Source organism: Myxocyprinus asiaticus, chromosome 23, assembly GCF_019703515.2.
Source record: "Myxocyprinus asiaticus isolate MX2 ecotype Aquarium Trade chromosome 23, UBuf_Myxa_2, whole genome shotgun sequence".
In the NCBI taxonomy this organism is placed as follows: domain Eukaryota; kingdom Metazoa; phylum Chordata; class Actinopteri; order Cypriniformes; family Catostomidae; genus Myxocyprinus; species Myxocyprinus asiaticus.
This window is the reverse complement of record NC_059366.1, coordinates 283,714-306,651: the sequence shown is the minus strand read 5'-3', so window position 1 is coordinate 306,651 and position 22,938 is coordinate 283,714. Positions and strand designations below refer to the sequence as shown.

General features: G+C 35.9%; 1 protein-coding gene across 4 annotated transcripts in view; it reads right to left on the bottom strand.

Annotated features, from left to right (window-relative positions):
* rtn4b (reticulon 4b) overlaps positions 1-22,938 on the bottom strand; it is a 69,961-nt gene that overhangs the window by 28,580 nt on the left and 18,443 nt on the right. For all 4 annotated transcript variants that reach the window (XR_007892695.1, XR_007892694.1, XM_051651128.1 and 1 more), the window contains exon 2: positions 10,318-10,383. Coding sequence is in view for 2 of the 4 variants with exons in the window: in XM_051651128.1 (XP_051507088.1) it covers positions 10,318-10,383 (66 nt within the window). In the remaining 2 variants the exon portion in view is untranslated. The remainder of the gene's footprint in view (positions 1-10,317; positions 10,384-22,938) is intronic.

Here is a 22,938-nt window from a genome sequence, read left to right as displayed (position 1 = left end):
AAAACAGACTAAAACTCAGCAGCACTGGATGCGAACAGACAGTTGGCGGGAAAAATTACACTCTTAACTCTTGTTTTCATTATTAATTAATTTAACATTCAATACACATGTATGAAGTGTAAAACTAGAAGGGCATAGCCTCATGAAAAAAAGAAAAAACGTGAACATAGCAGTTGCGGCGGTTGCTTGCCATCCTCTGCGGTTGGCTTGTCAATAGTGCGGTATTACAATATTGCGGTTATCGCGACAGCCCTAGATGTAACAGGTGTTTATCGGGATGATGAAGTTGTCTTTATTAGGTGTTTCTCTTCTCTCGAAGAAGCAACAAGATCGCTCCACTGTCACGCACTTGCAATGTAATTATGAACAGTAACAATAGTTCTATCTCGTCTGTCACTTGCAGAGACGCAATATTACTCCATATGCATGTCAAATTAACATGTTTATACATTTTAAATTGAACAAATATGCAACAAATATGCAACAATGCTCTTCCTTTGCTCACTGTGCATTCAAATTAAACTCAACAAGCATCCAATGAGCTGCGTTATGCAGTACGCGAACGAGACTCACGCTGATTCTGGAATTAAGATAGAAAGACAAAATTTCCTGCATTATGAACGTGGAACTTTCGGGAATAAATAAAATGGTGCGCAATACTTGCAATCCTGCCCTTGCAATTCTCTGTGTTCCGTGACTGCTATTGTGTCCTTGAATAACGCATAACGTGCAAGGAAGGGCAGCCGGTGGAGTTTATGGTGCCACCCTACTGAGTATCTGTAACAGAGAACAGAGCAGTTCGTGAAGTGAGCAGCGTGTGCACATTCAATAATTCAATCGCCTTTGCGGTTTGATAATCGCACTCGGTCACATTGGGATTTTATTTTAATTTGGATTAATTGTTCAGCCTTGAATCTGTGTGTCTGAAATGTAAGTACTTTCAAGGAACGTGGGAACCCTGCTTGAGAAATTGAGAGAAGAGATCACAAATCAAGACACATATCAACCATCCATCATTTCAACCGTTCAGCAGAACAGCATTCTGTTTGAGACTGCATTAGGGGTGACAATAATACCAGTACTTGTATACCAATTAGTGCCCAACCAATATATCGGTCAGTTGATATTAGACTTTCACCGATATATCGGCATCGGCGTATATGCTTACTGATATGCGCTGACATGAACACTTTTTTTCAGAACATATAATCCAGAAAACAATGCTTTAGAACTGGTAGTTTGTCCAGCAGAGCACGCTCCGGCTCCATTGTTTACAGAGCTGACTCTGAGCTGATGGTGGCTCTGCAGACAGGGCGGAGTTAAACGGTGTGGAGTTAAGCGGTGTCTTCTCGGTAAGTTGCTAACTAGTTTGTGAAATACATACTGGAAAGTTAATAAACAATGACCCCATCATTTTCCTTTTTCAATATTACTAATATAACGTTAACCCTGTCCCTGACAACCATGTCACTCATGTTTATCACATCTGTTTGCTATGTTAGCCAGACATAGTTTGTCAGTGCAGTCAGTAATGTAGCAGATTGAAAGGTAAACATCAGGGCATCTTATTGCAGCTCAACATACAACAGTGCGGTGGTGGATTGTGTCTGTTGAGTGTTGATTTCACGCTATGTTATTACCTAGTTGGTGAGACGCAATGCTGGAAAGTAAATAAATAACATCCGTCTTTTACTCTCTGTGACAACAAGCTTATAGCTAACTAGCTAACCACAAAGCTATTTATTACCTTGTCAACAGAGTGGAAGCTAATGTGTAAACATGTTTTCATCAAACTGTTTTGTTCAGGATTCACAGTTTGGTACCCCCTTCAACCAAAACAATTCCAGTCGTTGCATTTATAAAATGTCATATTTAAAAGTCTGGTTTTCCACCATTGAAAGTTTCCCCTGAACTTGTATAGCAGAATACGGTGTAACACCTCTGCCGCTGTTTTTCTCTTGACTCGGCAGGTGTAAATGCTTCTTGTTTTACAACCTGCCCAATTGACTGGCAGTATTAAAATAGTCAGCATTTGACTGATACTAAACAGTACTACTGATATTTATTTAGCTATTTGTTTTATTTTTATTTATTCTTTATTTTAATGGTCAGCATTTGACTGATACTAAACAGTACTGATGTTTATTTAGCTATTTGTTTTATTTTAATTTATTCTTTATTTTAATGGTCAGCATTTGACTGATACTAAACAGTACTGATGTTTATTTAGCTATTTATTTTATTTGTATTCTTTATTTTAATGGTCAGCATTTGACTGATACTAAACAGTCATACTGATTTTTATTTAGCTATTTATTGTATTTTTATTTATTCTTTATTTTAATGGTCAGCAATTTGCTTGTACTAAACATACAGTACTGATGTTTATTTAGCTATTTATTGTATTTTTATTTATTCTTTAGTTGAATGGTCAGCATTTGACTGATACTAAACAGTACTACTGATATTTATTTAGCTATTTGTTTTATTTTTATTTATTCTTTATTTTAAATGGTCAGCATTTGACTGATACTAAACAGTACTGATGTTTATTTAGCTATTTGTTTTATTTTGTTTATTCTTTATTTTAATGGTCAGCATTTGACTGATACTAAACAGTACTGAAGTTTATTTAGCTATGTTTTATTTTTATTTATTCTTTATTTTAATGGTCAGCATTTGACTGATACTAAACAGTACTGATGTTTATTTAGCTATTTATTTTATTTTGTTTATTCTTTATTTTAATGGTCAGCATTTGACTGATACTAAACGGTGCTGATGTTTATTTAGCTATTTATTTTATTTTGTTTATTCTTTATTTTAATGGTCAACATTTGAATGCTACTAAACAGTACTGATGTTTATTTAACTGTTTATTTTATTTGTATTTATTCTTTATTTTAATGGTCAGCATGTGACTGTTACTAAACAGTACTGATGTTTATTTAGCTATTTATTTTATTTTTATTTATTCTTTATTTTAATGGTTAGCATTTGACTAATACTAAACAGTACTGATGTTTATTTAGATATTTATTTTATTTTTATTTATTCTTTATTTTAATGGTCAGCATTTGACTGATACTAAACAGTACTGATGTTTATTTAGCTATTTGTTTTATTTTTATTTATTCTTTATTTTAATGGTCAGCATTTGACTGATACTAAACAGTAATACTGATTTAAATAGTCAGCAATTGACTTGTACTAAACATACAGTACTGATGTTTATTTAGCCATTTATTTTATTTGTATTTATTCTTTATTTTAATGGTCAGCATTTGACTGATACTAAACAGTACTGATGTTTATTTAGCTATTTATTTTATTTTGTTTATTCTTTATTTTAATGGTCAGCATTTGAATGCTACTAAACAGTACTGATGTTTAACTATTTATTTTATTTGTATTTATTCTTCATTTTAATGGTCAGCATTTGACTAATATTAAACAGTACTGATGTTTATTTAGCTATTTATTGTATTTTTATTTATTCTTTATTTTAATGGTCAGCATTTGACTGATACTAAACAGTACTGATGTTTATTTAACTATTTATTTTATTTGTATTTATTCTTTATTTTAATGGTCAGCATTTGACTGATCCTAAACAGTACTGATGTTTATTTAGCTATTTATTTTATTTTGTTTATTCTTTATTTTAATGGTCAGCATTTGAATGCTACTAAACAGTACTGATGTTTATTTAGCTATTTATTTTTATTTATTCTTTATTTTAATGGTCAGCATTTGAATGCTACTAAACAGTACTAATGTTTATTTAGCTATTTATTGTATTTGTATTTATTCTTTATTTTAATGGTCAGCATTTGACTGATCCTAAACAGTACTGATGTTTATTTAGCTATTTATTTTATTTTGTTTATTCTTTATTTTAATGGTTAGCATTTGAATGCTACTAAACAGTACTGATGTTTATTTAGCTATTTATTTTTATTTATTCTTTAATTTCATGGTCAGCATTTGACTGATACTAAACAGTACTAATGTTTATTTAGCTATTTATTGTATTTGTATTTATTCTTTATTTTAATGGTCAGCATTTGACTGATACTAAAAGGTACTGATGTTTCTTTAGCCATTTATTTTATTTTGTTTATTCTTTATTTTAATGGTCAGCATTTGAATGCTACTAAACAGTACTGATATTTAACTATTCATTTTATTTGTATTTATTCTTTATTTTAATAGTCAGCATCTGACTGATACTAAACAGTACTGATGTTTATTTAGCTATTTATTGTATTTTTATTTATTCTTTATTTTAATGGTCAGCATTTGACTGATCCTAAACAGTACTGATGTTTATTTAGCTATTTATTTTATTTATTCTTTATTTTAATGGTCAGCAATTGACTTGTACTAAACATACAGTACTGATGTTTATTTAGCTATTTGTTTTATTTTTATTTATTCTTTATTTTTATGGTCAGCATTTGACAGATACTAAACAGTGCTGATGTTTAACTATTTATTTTATTTGTATTTATTCTTTATTTTAATGGTCAGCAATTGACTTGTACTAAACATACAGTACTGAAGTTTATTTAGCTATTTATTGTATTTTTATTTATTCTTTATTTTAATGGTCAGCATTTGACTGATACTAAACGGTACTGATGTTTATTTAGCTATTTATTGTATTTTTATTTATTCTTTATTTTCATGGTCAGCATTTGACTGATAATAAACAGTACTGATGTTTATTTAGCTATTTATTTTTTAATTTAATGGTCAGCATTTGACTGATACGAAACAGTACTGATGTTTATTTAGCTATTTGTTTTATTTTTATTTATTCTTTAATTTAATGGTCAGCATTTGACTGATACTAAACAGTGCTGATGTTTATTTAGCTATTTATTTTATTTTAATAGTTAGCATTTGACTGATACTAAACAGTACTGATGTTTATTTAGCTATTTATTTTATTTATTCTTTATTTTAATGGTCAGCATTTGACTGATACTAAACGGTACTGATGTTTATTTAGCTATTTATTGTATTTTTATTTATTCTTTATTTTCATGGTCAGCATTTGACTGATAATAAACAGTACTGATGTTTATTTAGCTATTTATTTTATTTATTCTTTATTTTAATGGTCAGCATTTGACTGATACTAAACGGTACTGATGTTTATTTAGCTATTTATTGTATTTTTATTTATTCTTTATTTTCATGGTCAGCATTTGACTGATAATAAACAGTACTGATGTTTATTTAGCTATTTATTTTTTAATTTAATGGTCAGCATCTGACTGATACTAAACAGTACTGATGTTTATTTAGCTATTTATTTGATTTTGTTTATTCTTTATTTTAATGGTCAGCATTTGACTGATATTAAACAGTACTGATGTTTATTTAGCTATTTATTTTATTTTGTTTATTCTTTATTTAAATGGTCAGCATTTGACTGATATTAAACAGTACTGTTGTTTATTTAGCTATTTATTTTATTTTGTTTATTCTTTATTTAATGATCAGCATTTGACTGATACTAAACAGTAATACTGATTTAAATAGTCAGCAATTGACTTGTACTAAACATACAGTACTGATGTTTATTTAGCCATTTATTTTATTTGTATTTATTCTTTATTTTAATGGTCAGCATTTGACTGATACTAAACAGTACTGATGTTTATTTAGCTATTTATTTTATTTTGTTTATTCTTTATTTTAATGGTCAGCATTTTACTGATACTAAACAGTACTGATGTTTATTTAGCTATTTGCTTAATTTTTATTTATTCTTTATTTTAATGGTCAGCATTTGACTGATACTAAACAGTACTGATGTTTATTTAGCTATTTATTTTATTTTGTTTATTCTTTATTTTAATGGTGAGCATTTGACTGATACTAAACAGTACTGATGTTTATTTAGCTATTTATTTGATTTTGTTTATTCTTTATTTTAATGGTGAGCATTTGACTGATACTAAACAGTACTGATGTTTATTTAGCTATTTATTTGATTTTATTTATTCTTTATTTTAATGGTCAGCATTTGACTGATATTAAACAGTACTGATGTTTATTTAGCTATTTATTTGATTTTGTTTATTCTTTATTTTAATGGTCAGCATTTGACTGACAATAAACAGTACTGATGTTTATTTAGCTATTTATTTTTTAATTTAATGGTCAGCATTTGACTGATACGAAACAGTACTGATGTTTATTTAGCTATTTATTTTATTTTGTTTATTCTTTATTTTAATGGTCAGCATTTGACTGATAATAAACAGTACTGATGTTTATTTAGCTATTTATTTGATTTTGTTTATTCTTTATTTTAATGGTCAGCATTTGACTGACAATAAACAGTACTGATGTTTATTTAGCTATTTATTTTTTAATTTAATGGTCAGCATTTGACTGATACGAAACAGTACTGATGTTTATTTAGCTATTTATTTTATTTTGTTTATTCTTTATTTTAATGGTCAGCATTTGACTGATATTAAACAGTACTGATGTTTATTTAGCTATTTATTTTTTAATTTAATGGTCAGCATTTGACTGATACGAAACAGTACTGATGTTTATTTAGCTATTTATTTTATTTTGTTTATTCTTTATTTTAATGGTCAGCATTTGACTGATAATAAACAGTACTGATGTTTATTTAGCTATTTATTTTATTTTGTTTATTCTTTATTTTAATGGTCAGCATTTGACTGATACTAAACAGTACTGATGTTTATTTAGCTATTTATTTGATTTTGTTTATTCTTCATTTTAATGGTCAGCATTTGACTGATATTAAACAGTACTGATGTTTATTTAGCTATTTATTTGATTTTGTTTATTCTTTATTTTAATGGTCAGCATCTGACTGATACTAAACAGTACTGATGTTTATTTAGCTATTTATTTGATTTTGTTTATTCTTTATTTTAATGGTCAGCATTTGACTGATATTAAACAGTACTGATGTTTATTTAGCTATTTATTTGATTTTGTTTATTCTTTATTTTAATGGTCAGCATTTGACTGATATTAAACACCGCTCATCACCTGGCCAATACCATCCCTACAGTGAAGCATGGTGGTGGCAGCATCATGCTGGGGGGATGTTTTTCAGCGGCAGGAACTGGGAGACTAGTCAGGATCGAGGGAAAGATGAATGCAGCAATGTACAGAGACATCCTTGATGAAAACCTGCTCCAGAGCGCTCTGGACCTCAGACTGGGGCGAAGGTTCATCTTCCAACAGGACAACGACCCTAAGCACACAGCCAAGATAACAAAGGAGTGGCTACAGGACAACTCTTTGAATGTCCTTGAGTGGCCCAGCCAGAGCCCAGACTTGAACCTGATTGAACATCTCTGGAGAGATCTGAAATTGGCTGTGCACCAATGCTCCCCATCCAACCTGATAGAGCTTTAGAAGTCCTGCAAAGAAGAATGGGAGAAACTGCCCAAAAATAGGTGTGCCAAGCTTGTAGCATCATACTCAAAAAGACTTGAGGCTGTAATTGGTGCCAAAGGTGCTTCAACAAAGTATTGAGCAAAGGCTGTGAATACTTATGTACATGTGATTTTTTTCATTTTTTATTTTTAATAAATTTGCAAAGATTTCAAACAAACTTCTTTCACGTTGTCATTATGGGGTATTGTTTGTAGAATTTTGAGGAAAATAATGAATTTAATCCATTTTGGAATAAGGCTGTAACATAACATAAAATGTGGAAAAAGTGAAGCGCTGTGAATACTTTCCGGATGCACTGTACATGGAGTACTATATAATGTTGCTTTTATGTAATTTTTTTGAACTTGTCAGTGACTGCGTTTACATGGACAACAGAAACGGCTTATTGTGAGAAAACAGCATTCCCATTTACATGCATTGTATAAGCAGCGTACTCTTTACTCCCATATACATGTGGCTCTATCAGTAAGTAGCTTTCTCCACGGTAACGTAATTTCCCCATGACGCTCGAGTAAATAACACACATGGCATCTGAGGAAGACTTCTCTATTTTACTCTCTGTTGTTTTGCTTTATTCCAAGATATTCCAGAGTTGTTGCTGTGTTTGTTTCCTTAACTCACTATTGCGACCTGCAGGTGAATTGCGACACAGTAGTGGGGTTTCCCTCTTACATGAAACTCCGGATTCCCCTAATGTACAAGCGCATATATGCGAATGTGAGGGACAGTTGCTATTTTACATTGGTGTGTAGAAATGGGTATAGTTTATAGTGTATGAGCTTTTCCCACTGTACTCCCAGAAACGTTTTATTCTTTCCACTGTTTTGACATGTTGTTGGATTCCATACTATGATGTTTTTTTATCTGGTCTGTTCCATGCACACGCACTCTTCAAACACTCATCAGAACGCCGCTTATGTGTTTACATGAGCACATTAAGCCGTGATCTCAAGAGAGAAACCTAGGTGTGTTAAACCGCTTAATCCCTTAAACAGCATAAGGAAACCAGCGTTCTTGCTTACATGACGTTTCAGAACACCGCTTTCTGTTAAAACTTTGGAATAAACCGTTTTCTTAAGAGCACGTAAACGTGGTCAATGAAACACAGTATCGGATTTGGATTGGTCTCATCTGGCAGGTATGATGGCCCGATTTGTTTAGAAAGTCAGTATCGGAGCAGGGTATAAGATCCAGATATAAGACTGGTGCATCCCTTTCAAGTCATACCAGGGGCGCTGCCAAAGGTGGGCATTAGGGGGCAATGTCCCTCTGAGTGCTGTAAATAGTTTTACAGGCATGAGGGGAAAAATTAATGTACCAATAAAAATCCTTAGGAACTTTCCTTGTAATTCTCACTCAATCTACTGCTTACTGCTTCTAACTGCTGCTCTGCAATAACGCTGCCCATTCTTGTTGGTGTAGGATTAGTTCCTCCAACTCAAATTCAAACCTTAATCACTAGTTGGACAGGAAACGCTGACTCTAAATCAACTTTAATCGCATGTTGTGTGCATCCGCAGAGAAAATGTCATTTTTTTAAAACAATAATACATGGTTAAAACACATTTTTAAATAGAAGTAGTGTAGTTCTTGGAATAGAAAATATTTATAAAATAATTGTAGCATAAAAATGAGTTTTTCCAAGTTTATTATGAGAGAACCCTCATAATCAGCTCAAACATAACCTGCAGTGAGATGACTCTGATGAAAGTAAAGTGACTAGACATCTCTTGAACATGTGAAGAAGGCACTCTCCACTGCATATTATCTGTCGGCAGAGTGCGCATACAGTACAATGACAAATGATAGCAGGACCAAGCAAATCATTTTTCAGCATTCCATAAGATTAATATTCATTTGGGCAGCCATGCTGAAGGGAAAACAAATCACGCTGCCTGTTCTATTAGTTAAATAATTATCACTAAGTCGAGAATAGGATCGTATGTGATCGAAAAACAACAATAACACTTTTCTTCAGAGTGTTGTTTTGATGGGGATGTGAACGTAATACAGGTATGATCTGTAAAAAAAGACACTTTTTTATGGAATTTGTGGTTCAAGATCTGGAAATGATCTAGAATGTGATTTTAAAATGCTAAGAGAGCCCCGCCGATGTAGATGAAAAAAAAAAAAAAAAAAAAAAAATGTTTTTAAAACTCAACCTCAATGTATAATTATTTTAAGAGCAGATTTACTTAACATATTGTGGTGTGGTTATTACTTTGTAAAGTATCATTTACTTAGTTAGCGTAGTGTGTCAGATCATAAGAGTGTCCCGACTGCTCCTCCGTTCCTCATGTTCTGGCGATGACCCTGCAATATGCTGATGTTGTTCTGTAACCTTCCTGCTGCGTCCAGTCACATAGCCTAATCAATATTTTTGAGACACGCCTTCATCATGGTAGAAACAGACTGCTCACAGGCACAACTGAAAAACATGTAAGAGCTCTTTGTGGAAGTCAGCTCTGAGCTACACACAACTGATTTAATATCATTGGCAAATATTTGTAGAGGTGTTTTCAAATTATGAAGTGTTTAATGGCATTTCAGTTTTTGCTGTGGTAGTAAAATAAGTATTGAAAATAGTCTAATTGCAATGTAATTAGTTTTGACTACTGGTATCAAGACAACCCTAGTCTGAATTAGCCGAAAATCAAGCATCACTCTATGACATGCTTTCAGTGATCATCCAGAAACACAAAGGACTAGTTTTCTTCAAGCAGAAAAAATATTAGATACTTTATAATTTTACAAACATCGCTCAGCATTAGTCAAACATCACAACAAATGCAACCAAAACCCATGTGTGAAAGACCAAAAGAACAGTATGTAAGGAAAGACGAAACTTACCTGATGAAAACGGAGACTGAAAGAGAGCAGGAGCGGCAGGAGAAACGAGGGCAGGAGCGGGTTCATCTGAAAAAACAAGCACCAAGATGCAAATAAAATCTCCAAAATGCACAGAAAAACGTATGTTCACTTGAGGTGGATACATTTTTTATTCAATCAGAAAACGCTTAAACTATGATGGAAACACATTTACCGAATAAACTCCTATTGAATTTATTTGGAATAAAAGATGCGCATCAAAAAAGTAATGTGACTGATAACTCGTTCATAACTGGACTAACCAGCGGACCAGTCATCACATAGGAAATGTTTCTCTGGTCATCCTGAAATAACGTGTTCTGAAAATCCAAAACATGCAGAGAGTTTGTAGCGCACTGTTTATTGACACTTTGAAAAATATTTTCTAGATGTTCACAGTAAAGTCATTCAGATGGAGTGACACATACACAGTGCTTCCAGAACACACTGTCACTCCCAGACATGGGACAAAAGCTGCATCTGAAATCGCTCACTTGTTAACTCATTCACTATTTCCTATATAGTGGATATCTGTGAGTGCCCTATATCAGGCAAGGAGTGAACAGAATGAGTGAGTGAATTCAGACGCTGACGTATACACGGAGCATTGGAGAGAGCACTGGAGATGACACAGAATCAACTTACATGTAGGATAATAACAATCTGAATTACAACAATAATACTTGTTGTTCTTATAAACTGGTATATACAATAAATCTTCATTCTGTTTGTCATGTTTAATATTTATTTTCATAATGATTAAAATAATCAGACTAAAAAATGCTAATAAAAATAAAACCATTTAAACAAGCATACATTATTGTCTTTATTTATTATTTTTTCCCATTTTGACACTCTCCCATCCAAACTCAACAGCATTTCTGAATGCTGAGAAGAGATGACATGTGCACATAGAGCCCTCATGTAGGGCTGCAACTAATGATTATTTTGATAATCGATTAATCTAACGATTATTAGAACGATTACTCGACTATTCGGGCGATTATTGCAAAGATTAATCATTAGCTCTTAACTGACTATTCAGCTTGTGCCCCAATTTAAAATTTTGTTTTAAACATGCTTACTAACAATAAAGAGAACAAAATCATCTTTCTCCCCAATTTGGAATGCCCAATTCCCAATGCACTCTAAATCCTCATGGTGGCGTAGTGACTCGCCTCAATCTGGGTGGCGGAGGACGAATCTCAGTTGCCTCCGCTTCTGAGACCGTCAATCTGCGCATCTTATCACGTGGCTTGTTGAGCGCGTTACCGTGGAGACGTAGCGCGTGTGGAGGCTTCACGCTATTCTCCGCGGCATCCACGCACAACTCACCGCGCACCCCTCTGAGAGTGAGAACCACATTATAGTGACCACGAGGAGGTTACCCCATGTGACTCTACCCTCCCTAGCAACCAGGCCAATTTGGTTGCTTAGAAGACCTGACTGGAGTCACTCAGCACGCCCTGGATTTAAACTCGCGACTCCAGGGGTGTTAGTCAGCGTCAATACTCGCTGAGCTACCCAGGCCCCCTTGGACAAAATCATCTTTTAAAAATTACCTCTAAATTACATGCACTAAAATTAAAGGGAAATACATATATTTATATTTAGTTTTAGTAAAAATTTCACTGCAAAAAAACAACAAACAAAAAAACTGTTTTTTCTTGTTTTTCATTTTAAAATATCTTAAATCCTGACAACAAGATACATTTACTTGAGAAGCAATATAGAAGATATTTAGACTTGCTTTCAGAGAATGTATCTTAAATAAGTGTATTCTATATATACCGTATTTTCCGTACATAAAGTCTCACCAGGTCAAAATCGCGTTGTTGAGAGAAAAAACACACAAGTTAAAGTACCTCGGAATCTACACATTGTATCACAGTGTTTTTGGGATTCTTTTAAATGGGATTTGCTTTAAGTAATCGTGTGTAACAGTTTATCATATTCTTTTTAAGTTTCATGAAAGAAACGTGACAGGTAAGCCACATCTGTTCATAACATCCGTAACTCTATGCTGTGCACAAATAAACAGCTTTTAGTCTTTGAATAAAACAATACACCTGTTGTATTCTATTCATTCATTAACGTTAGCGACTGTGGATTAGGGATGTGCGAGACTAGTCGACTAAACGGTACTGCTGCTACTAGTAGACATCATGTCGGTTAAATATAGGGCTGCACAATCGTATTTTAATCGTGATCACGATTAATTAAGCATAACCGTCTGCGGTATTAGTGAGCTAGCAAACAAAAATTATCAGCCAGCTAAAGTCGCAAATTGTTTCTCATTTTTATAATAGGCTGTGTCTAAAGATGATAGGTCAAATCACAAGTGCTTCTGAGTCTCTTTTCACCTCACCTGACCAACTGAGCTCTCTTCACTTTTCAGTTTTGAGCACGCACTGACATACTGAGCCGCAGATGTTTACAAGTATGTTTTATATATTGCTTTGATTGATACGAGGCTCGCATCAGAAAGCTTGAACATGCTGCCTTCGGAGACAATGTGGAGGTAGGATGAAAATCAGGTGCCTTTCAAAATATTCTGAGACCAGTCATTCAATAAATCTGTGTGTTCAGTCATTAACTGATTACGTAGCAAGTCAGCTGAATAAACTTAAACTGTCATTAATGTGTGTTGAACGTGCTAAAAAGCGCTCCAGATTTACCTCATTGCACATTTGCGTAATTTCAGGTATGTTTGGCCATTACAGGTGTCTAAAAAATCTAAAGTAAACCCATGGCACCAGGGTTTTGTGGGTTGAAGAGATAAGGGCATTTCACTATGTTTGGATGGAGCACCAGAGCCTGCCAAATCTGTTGACAACAGAAACACACACACAACACACATCAAATTAAGGCTTGAGACCGTTTAGCATTGCCGCCTGCTAAATTATTACAGAAATATATTACTACTGTTTATTGCAATAAAAATAATAATATAAGTAAATTAATTTTTTAAAGTGAACTAAAGGTTGAAAACCCTTAAATTGGAAGTAAAACATGGACAAAACATGACTTAATTTTGGTCAAAAAGAATTTACTTGTTTGTAGTTTTAACACCTTGTTCAACATGAGAGCTGCTAATGTAAATGTAAATGTAATTTGACTTTTAAAGAAAAATATATCAAAGCTGTGGCAACAGTATTATTTTTTTTTTTTTTCCAAATTGTGCAGCCCTGCCATAAAATAAATAAATAAAACTTCAAAAGAGCAGACTAATTGTGATTAATAATCGTGATTACAATTTTTTTTTTTAAATAACCGAGCTCATCTCAAAGATGACTGCAAGGGACATACAACCACTCAGTTTCATTGAGGGTGAAGGCTTCTGAAAACTGATTGACTACATAGAGCCTGAATACACCGTACCAGGGCGGAAAATTATGATGTCAAGGCTAGAGCTGGAGCATCAGAAATGATGGCGAACATGAAAGAGACTATGGAGAAGGCTGAGTATGTGGCAATAACTACAGATGGCTGGACATCAATGACAACAGAGTCTTGCATGACCATAACAAGCCATTTTATTGTTGAGAGCGAACTTATCAGTAAGATGCTCCAGATTCGCACGCTCGTTGAGCGACACACTGTGGAGAACTTGGCAGAACATCTCCGAAGAGCTACCAGCACCTGGGGCCTTGAAGACAAGGTCAATGCCTGTGTCCATGACAATGCAAGCAACACTGTATTGGCCAACAATGACCTACTGGAATGGGAGTCAGCGCCCTGCTTCGCCCACACACTGCAGTTAGCCATAAGTGACGGATTGAAGGCTAACGCCAAGACCCGACTGATTGGTGCGTGCACAAGACTGGTAAGCCATTTTCACCATAGTACTGTGGTAACCATGGCACACAAGAAAAAACAGGAACAGCAGGGTTTGCCCCAGCACAAACTAATGCAGTCCTGCAAAACACGCTGGAATTCAGTCAGTGATATGTTCTAACGACTCCACGAGCAAAGATGGGCGATTACTGCGGTACTATCTGACAGATCCATTACCAAACTTCCAGAGACCAGGACTTTGGAGTTGTCTGATGAGAAATGGCTGACAATCCAGACCATGTCAGTTTCCATGGTGTTTCCTGTAACAATGAGTTTACTGAACAGGTAGGGCAAATATAGGCTAATTAACATTTGTATAATAATAATAATATAAAAAGAATATAATAGAAAATATAAGTATTTAAGAATATACAAGAATAAATAATAATAATAATAATAAAATACCACATGTAGTATAACATTAATAATAATATTATCGGTCCGGTGACGCCATGCGAGGATCGGACGTGTGAATGGTGAGCTCTGCGCACTTTGCTAGTTTTAACACTTTTAATTATATAAATCGGTGAGATTCGATACACTCTGTTCCATAACTGTTCTAGGAGGACAATATGTCAAAGAATTCAAATTCCTCGGGCCCTGGAGACATTAAAAGACACTTACATCCTCAAGCTGACACTCCTGAGTGGGCCGCGAGCCTGGGAGTTGATTTGGTTGGAGAGATACAGGAGATGTGGCGAAAGATGCTGGGCATGTCGGCAATGCTGATGAAGGTCATTGCTGATTTGGAGGATCTGGCTGTGATGTGTTGATCGATCACTGCCATGGAGGCAAAGTTCTCTGAGGTAGTTACAAGAGTGGGGGATGTCGAGAAACAGATCAATTATCAGGAGTCATCGGAGAGGGAATTATCTGCTAATCCGCTAGCGACAAAGGTAGATTTGGAGCGTGTCTGGGAGAAGTTGGAAGACAAGGAGAACCATAGCCGGCGGAATAACGTCCATATTGTTGGAATTCCTGAGGTTGAAGAGGGTCAGGATATGGTGAAATTCCTTGATGGGCTCCTTCCGAATCTGCTCGACATAACAGGCCATAAGCTGGAAATCGAGCGAGCTCACAGGGTTCCGGCTTGGAGATCTGCGGAGGGAGACAGGCCCTGATCAATTCTGGCCAAATTTCTGAGATCATCCGATGAAGATCTTGTGTTGCGCGAGGCGAAGAGTGAAGGAGGGCTTTCTTGGAAAAACCACAGCATTTTCTTGTTCCCAGACTTTGCAAATTCGACAGGAGAGAGAGAGAGAGACGTTACTGATTCAAGGAATGCAAAAGACTTTTGCATCAACGGAGGGTCGCATTTGCACTGATGTTCCTGGCCAAATTGAGAATGGATGCTAGGGAGGGCTGTGGAACATTCACATGCCCACAGCAGGCGATGTTCTTCATGGATAATGGAGGGATGGATGCCAGTTGGCACTGTCATGCAAGGGGTTAATGTGCACGTTTTTCTTTTTTCTGTTTGTTTTATTCTGGGGGAAGTTCAGGTTTAAATGGTCACACCAATGTTGGAATGTGGTCTTTATAATCTTGTTTTTGACATACAATCTATTTTTTCTTATATGTCAAAATGTCAAATGTTAATATGAGTGGACTGTCTCTCTCCACGTGGAATGTGAATGGGTTGGGGCACCCCATAAAAAGAAGGAAGGTTATTTCTCTTCTTAAGCATAAGAAATATGATATAGTGTTTCGTCAAGAAACGCATCTTTCCCCGCAGGAAGCTGAAAAATTTGGGAAGATATGGGGTGGACATGTTTTCTTTAGTGCTGGCTCAAGTAAGAGCAGGGGAATCATTACACTGATAAATAAGCATCTACAATTCAAATGCCTAAAACAGATTAAAGATAAATTAGTCATTATTGTTTTAGCAGAAATTCAGGGGAAAAGGTTGATTTTGGTTAATATTACGCACCTAACGCTGATGATCAGGGCTTTTTTTTAGACCCTGAAGGTATGTTACAAGCCTCTGGCACCCCTCATGATATAATATTGGAAGGAGACTTTACTCTATTGATGGACTCAGTCCTTGATCATAGTGAAGCAAAAGTGTGCAAGCCCTCTAGAGCAACACTGACACTTCACATGATGTGTAAAAATCTTGGTCTTACAGATATTTGGAGACATTTGAACCCATCTGGTAGCAACTATACATTCTTTTCATTAGTCCATAAGATTTATTCTAGAATAGATTTTTTTTTATATCTCTAAGTCCCTCATTTCATCTGTTGTTGATTGCTCAATTGGAAACATCTTAGTCTCAGATCACACCCTGGTGAGTTTAGAGATTTTGCCACATACGGAGAAAACAAAAATCATATAGTTGGGGCTTTAATGTATCCCTTCTGCAAAATCCTGAATTCCAACCAATTTTAAAGGCTGAAATCAATGTTCATATGGAGACCAACTGGTTCTCAGTATCCTCTGTGGGCGTGGGTTGGGAGGCACTTAAGGTGGTTCTTAGGGGTCGGATCATACAATATTTACCAAAAAATCCAAAGCACGAGAACTCGTGGAGCTGGAAGGTAATATTTGAAGCGCCGAATGTCGTCTGACGGCCTCAGATAATTGACCAGATTGAAATACAGATATAATACTATTTTGTCACGGAAGGTGGCGTTTTGGCTATTCAGGGCAGGACAGCCATACTTTGAGTCGGGTGACAAAGCAGGGAAGCTTTTGGCAAGATATATAAAGCAGAGAGAGTCTTTTTCTACCATTCCCTCAGTGAAATCTGCTGGTGGTAAATTATTTGATATTAATAATGCTTTTAAAGAATTCTATCTTGATCTCTACAGTTCCACGTCTTCGTCTACTAATGAAGATATTTGAAACTTTGTGGAACCATTAGAACTCCCTAAACTGACGACAGAGCAAAAAAATTCTCTTGATTCTGAGATAAACTTGGAGGAGCTTGACGAGGTAATTAAGGCCTTGCCTAGAGGCAAGGTTCCGGGGCCAGGTGGCTTTGCCGCTGAATTTTTTAGATCTTATGATACAGAACTGGCTCCACTTTTGCTAGAAGTTTATACGGAATCACTAAAGAATGGAAAGCTTCCGTCAACTGTGACACAAGCCCGGATCAGTTTGATTCTTAAAAAGGACAAAGATCCAAGCGAGTGTAAGAGTTACTGTCCAATTTCCCTGAACCAGCTAGACGTAAAAATACTGTCAAAAATTCTGGCTAACTGATTAGGTCAAGTTATGACTTCTCTTATACATATAGATCAAGTGGCGTTTAATCAGTGCTGCAGCTCTTCTTATAACATTAGGCGTTTCATCAATATCATGTGGTCAGTGGCTAATGATCAGATTCCGGTCGCTGCCATCTCACTTGATGCTGAAAAGGCGTTTTATATGGTAGAATGGGATTATTTTTTTAAGATTTTGTAAATATACGGGTCTGGGAATACTTTTATTGGATGGATTAAGTTACTTTATAGACACCCTGTAGCATCAGTACAAACAAATGAATTAATTTCAGATTATTTTACTCTGGATAGGGGCACCCGGAAGGGTTGCCCTCTTTCCCCATTATTGTTCTTTCTTGCCCTGGAACCATTAGCAGCCATGATAAGAAAGGAGGATGATTTTCCAGGGGTGGTGGTGGGAGGTGTGGCACATAAGCTTTTGATTTACGCAGATGATATTTTATTATTCGTCTCTGACCCTACTAGATCTATGCCTTGCCTCCACAGAATTATTAATTCCTTTTCTAAATTACAAGGATACAGAGTTAATTGGTCTAAATGACAGCGTACTGTCCAGTAACGGCTTTTCAGCTGGGCGTCTTCCAGTGGCCCAAACAGGGCATTAAGTATTTGGGTATTTTATTCCCAGCAAATTTGTCTGATTTAGTTAGAGTTAATTTTGACCCTTTAATAAAAAGGTTTTCGGGCTTCATTACATTTATCTATGACTGGGAAGCTTAATGTTATTAAAATGAATTGTATTCCAAAATGAAACTACCTGCTACAGTCTCTCCCTGTAGATGTCCCCCTCTCTTATTTCAAGCAATTTAATAGTGAAGTCCTTCATTTGGAATGGTCAACATCCAGATTACACTTCAGTAAGTTACATAGGCTGACTGACAAAGGTGAGCTAGGCCTACCCAAGATTTTGTTTTATTATTATGCATTTGGTCTCAGACATTTGGCTCATTGGTCGCTTCCACCTGAGAGAGCCACTCCTTGGTTTTGTATTGAACAGGAAGTTCTTGCCCCATCTCGCCATTGCAAAGCCTTTCTATCAAATTAACCAGAGAAGTTAAGTTACACCCCGTTATCTTGCATTTGCATGCGGTATGGACAAAAGTGTGCAGAGTGTTTAATTCAGACATTTATTTAAATTTTGCTTCGAGCATATGACTTAACCCAAAATGATGTATTAATAAGTCCCCTTTCTGCTGGACAGAGTGGATTGTGAGGGAGGTTAATATGCTCGGTGACCTATATAAGAGTGGAGTGTTGAGATCCTTTGAAAATATGGTTCAACATTTTGGGATTCCCAGGTCTATATTCTTTAGATATTTACAATTGCGCCACCTGCTCTGTACTATTTTTGGGAGTAGCATACACCCCCCTAAAGCGGAGTTTTGTTTACTGCCTTTGGAAAAGGTCATGAGGCATCAGTGTATTACTCCTGTTAATTCAGAGTCTGGGGGACGGAGCTTCAACTTCTTCCAAGAGATTATTGGAGAAAGATTTAAACTTGGTATTGGAGGAGGGAGTGTGGACTAGGATTCTAAAAAACATCAAGTCTGCAACTAGAGATGCAAGGGTGCACCTTATGTAATTTAAGATTTTACACAGATTTTATTGGACCCCCTCTTGATTATATAGGCTTGGTCTTAAAGACACACCCACCTGCTGGCGATGCCAATCAGAAGTTGCAGACACAACGCGTCTTTTGGGAATGTGTTAAGATCCAAGATTTTTGGATAAACAGGGTTCGTACAGATGCTTCAAAGTTAAAGTCAAGGACATTCAAGGACTTTTCAAGCACATTTTTATTTGTTTTCAAGGACTATGCTCGAGATGTCATTAAAACAAATTATTTTTGTTAATTTTAAATAAAAATATTTTAACCATACAGTTAATATATTTTTTTAAAACACCACTTATTACAAGTACTATAATGAGCATCTTTAACTACATATTCTCACAGTAACAATTCTTGGTTCATTCATGATGAAACTGATGTGCAGTTGTAGTGTGCTCCCTTAAAATGCACTTCGCTTTCCAACAAAAGTGTTTCATGTTTTCTAAAGTCACACAACATACACTATATTGCCAAAAGTATTCGCTCATCTGCCTTTAGACGCATATGAATTTAAGTGACATCCCATTCTTAATCCATAGGGTTTAATATGATGTCGGCCCACCCTTTGCAGCTATAACAGCTTCAACTCTTCTGGGAAGGCTTTCCACAAGGTTTAGGAGCGTGTTTATGGGAATTTTTGACCATTCTTCCAGAAGCGCATTTGTGAGGTCAGACACTGATGTTGGACGAGAAGGCCTGGCTCGCAGTCTTCGCTCTAATTCATCCCAAAGGTGCTCTGTCGGGTTGAGGTCAGGACTCTGTGCAGGCCAGTCAAGTTCTTCCACACCAAACTCGCTCATCCATGTCTTTATGGACCTTGCTTTGTGCACTGGTGCGCAGTCATGTTGGAACAGGAAGGGGCCATCCCCAAACTGTTCCCACAAAGTTGGGAGCATGGAATTGTCCAAAATCTCTTGGTATGCTGAAGCATTCAGAGTTCCTTTCACTGGAACTAAGGGGCCATGCCCAGCTCCTGAAAAACAACCCCACACCATAATCCCCCTCCACCAAACTTCACAGTTGGCACAATGCAGTCAGACAAGTACCGTTCTCCTGGCAACCGCCAAACCCAGACTCGTCCATCAGATTGCCAGATGGAGAAGCGTGATTCGTCACTCCAGAGAACGCGTCTCCACTGCTCTAGAGTCCAGTGGCGGCGTGCTTTACACCACTGCATCTGACGCTTTGCATTGCACTTGGTGATGTATGGCTTGGATGCAGCTGCTTGGCCATGGAAACCCATTCCATGAAGCTCTCTACGCACTGTTCTTGAGCTAATCTGAAGGCCACATGAACTTTGGATGTCTGTAGCGATTGACTCTGCAGAAAGTTGGCGACCTCTGCGCACTATGCGCCTCAGCATCCACTGACCCCGCTCTGTCATTTTATGTGGCCTACCACTTCGTGGCTGAGTTGCTGTCATTCCCAATCGCTTCCACTTTGTTATAATACCACTGACAGTTGACTGTGGAATATTCAGTAGCGAGGAAATTTCACGACTGGACTTGTTGCACAGGTGGCATCCTATCACAGTACCACGCTGGAATTCACTGAGCTCCTGAGAGCGGCCCATTCTTTCACAAATGTTTGTAGAAGCAGTCTGCATGCCTAGGTGCTTCATTTTATACACCTGTGGCCATGGAAGTGATTGGAACACCTGAATTCAATTATTTGGATGGGTGAGCGAATACTTTTGGCAATATAGTGTATTTATGTGAGGAACTGACCGAAATTGCAAATGGGACATTCTCAAAAATGTTTGACTTTCCAACTTACAAAATATTGAAATTTTCCATTTAGTTCAGTTTTAGCCTATAAACGCTGAGGGTAAATATTTTGTAACATGTTGACATTAATTTTTATTCATAAAGGACAACTTGGCTGTTGTTCTTTCTTTTATTATTTAATTTTGTTTCATGAACGAAGCAAGTTAACACTAAGTTAACACTAACGAGGGTTAAATGGGTTACACCACCACATTTGAAGGGTTTAATGGGGTAAAACACCCAATATTTTTGTGTGAAAATATTAGTTAAAATGTGAATTAATAACTTTTTAACATGCTGGGGAAAATCACTATATGCATATTTAAGCAGCCTCTGAAATAAAAAAAAATTTTAAAAAGTTTTAACATTGATAACACCAATGCCATGAAATCAAACACTTTTTTTAAATTATTAAAATTATTAATAATAATTTTGTTTTGCTTTTTTGCACACTTGTTCGGCCTTGCACTAATGCTTTTATTAAAAATAAGTACAAAATAAATACACAAATAACTTTACATGTCATTGAAGTGGTGTACCAGATGAAGGGGACAAGAATTTTTTTCAGGCAATTAACAATTTCAAATATATTTTCAAAAAAATTTGCAAAACAGAGTCAAGCCATTTAATATCATTAAAGGTTAGGTTATAAAATTATAAAAAAAAATTTTTTTTTTTTTTTGCTGTTTGAATGCATTTTCATGACTAAAAAAGTCAAGGGACATGACTTTGTCGAAATATTTTGATATTGACCCAAATGTTGTCAGAAATAACCTATTTTGTGAGACAAAGCTTTCTTTACACAAGGGGGCGCTAGATGGCTCACAAAACTGAATCCTCCATTGATCTGCTTTCAGATCATTCAAAACGTTTTACATCTCATATAATTTTTTCACTCTGGAGAGTAAATTGTAATTAAAACTGATAGTTGCAAGGATTCATACTTGTTAAATCCGCCACAGCAGTATCTATAAAATATATTTTTTAAATCCTCCAGTAACTTGATTGTGATTGGCCCATTCTGAACAGCACTGCCAAAAGTAACAGATGCCAAGTGACAGCGCCGTCTATGCGCTGCCTGTTTCAGCAGTGGTCTAGTGGTCTGTTGTCGTGTTTTTCCGAAAATAAATACATTTCATTTATTAAATGATTTAAGCAACGTATTTTAAGATTTTCTATAATTCAAGAACTTTTTAAGCAACTCTTGGTAAAAATTGCTACTTTCAAGGGTTTTCCAGGACTTAAATTTGAAAAAGCCAAATGCAAGCACTTCAAGCACCTTGTACGAACCCTGGTTAAAGGTTCAGAGTTGTTTGTGTGACGTTTTGGGCACTCAAATTTTACTTTGCCCCAGACTTTGTATTTTGGGCGATGGGGCGGTCATAAATTTGGGGGACAAACATATAAAAATGTGGGTTCTGACCAGTATTATGATTGGCAGACAAATTATTTTAAGGGGTTGGAAATCGGACAGAGCGCCATCATTTCCAGAGTGGTGTGCGGATATTGGGAGGGTGGCAGCTTTCGAGGAGGTGGCAAGCAGAAGGCTGGGGTTTGGGGACTTGTTTGTCAGAAAATGGGGTAATTATTTCACTGTTTTGGGGGAAGGGATGGGGAGAGAGAAGTCTAGTTTATTTATGTATGTTTATTATATATTTAATTTTGTATTTTTTTATGTGACCACAGGGGTGTTCTTTGGATTGGGTGGGGCTAGCGTTTGGGGAGGGATATTAGTGAGGGTTAAAAGTTAAATGTTGATTCGGTGTGTATCGTTGTGTCATTTTCTTTGAATCAATAAAAATATAGGGGATAAATACATAAGTAATTGGGTTATAGCCAGTGTTATGATCGGCAGACAGATTGTCCTTAGGGGATGGAGGTCGGCTGGAACGCCGGTGTGGTGCACAGAGATGGGTGGCAGCATTTGAAGAAATGTCAGATATAATGCTAGGCAACCTGGAGGTATTTAATAGGAAGTGGGGCAGTTACTTGACCTTTTTGAAAGGCTCTCGGGGAGGGGCAGTGGAGAGGGATTTATAGTTTTAAATGTGTGTGATTATTATTTTCTCTTATTTTTTTGCTTCTTTGTGTGTATTTTAGCTTTGACCACAGGGATGTTTGTTGGGGGTCAGGGTGGGGTTGGTGATTGGGAGGGGGAAAGGGA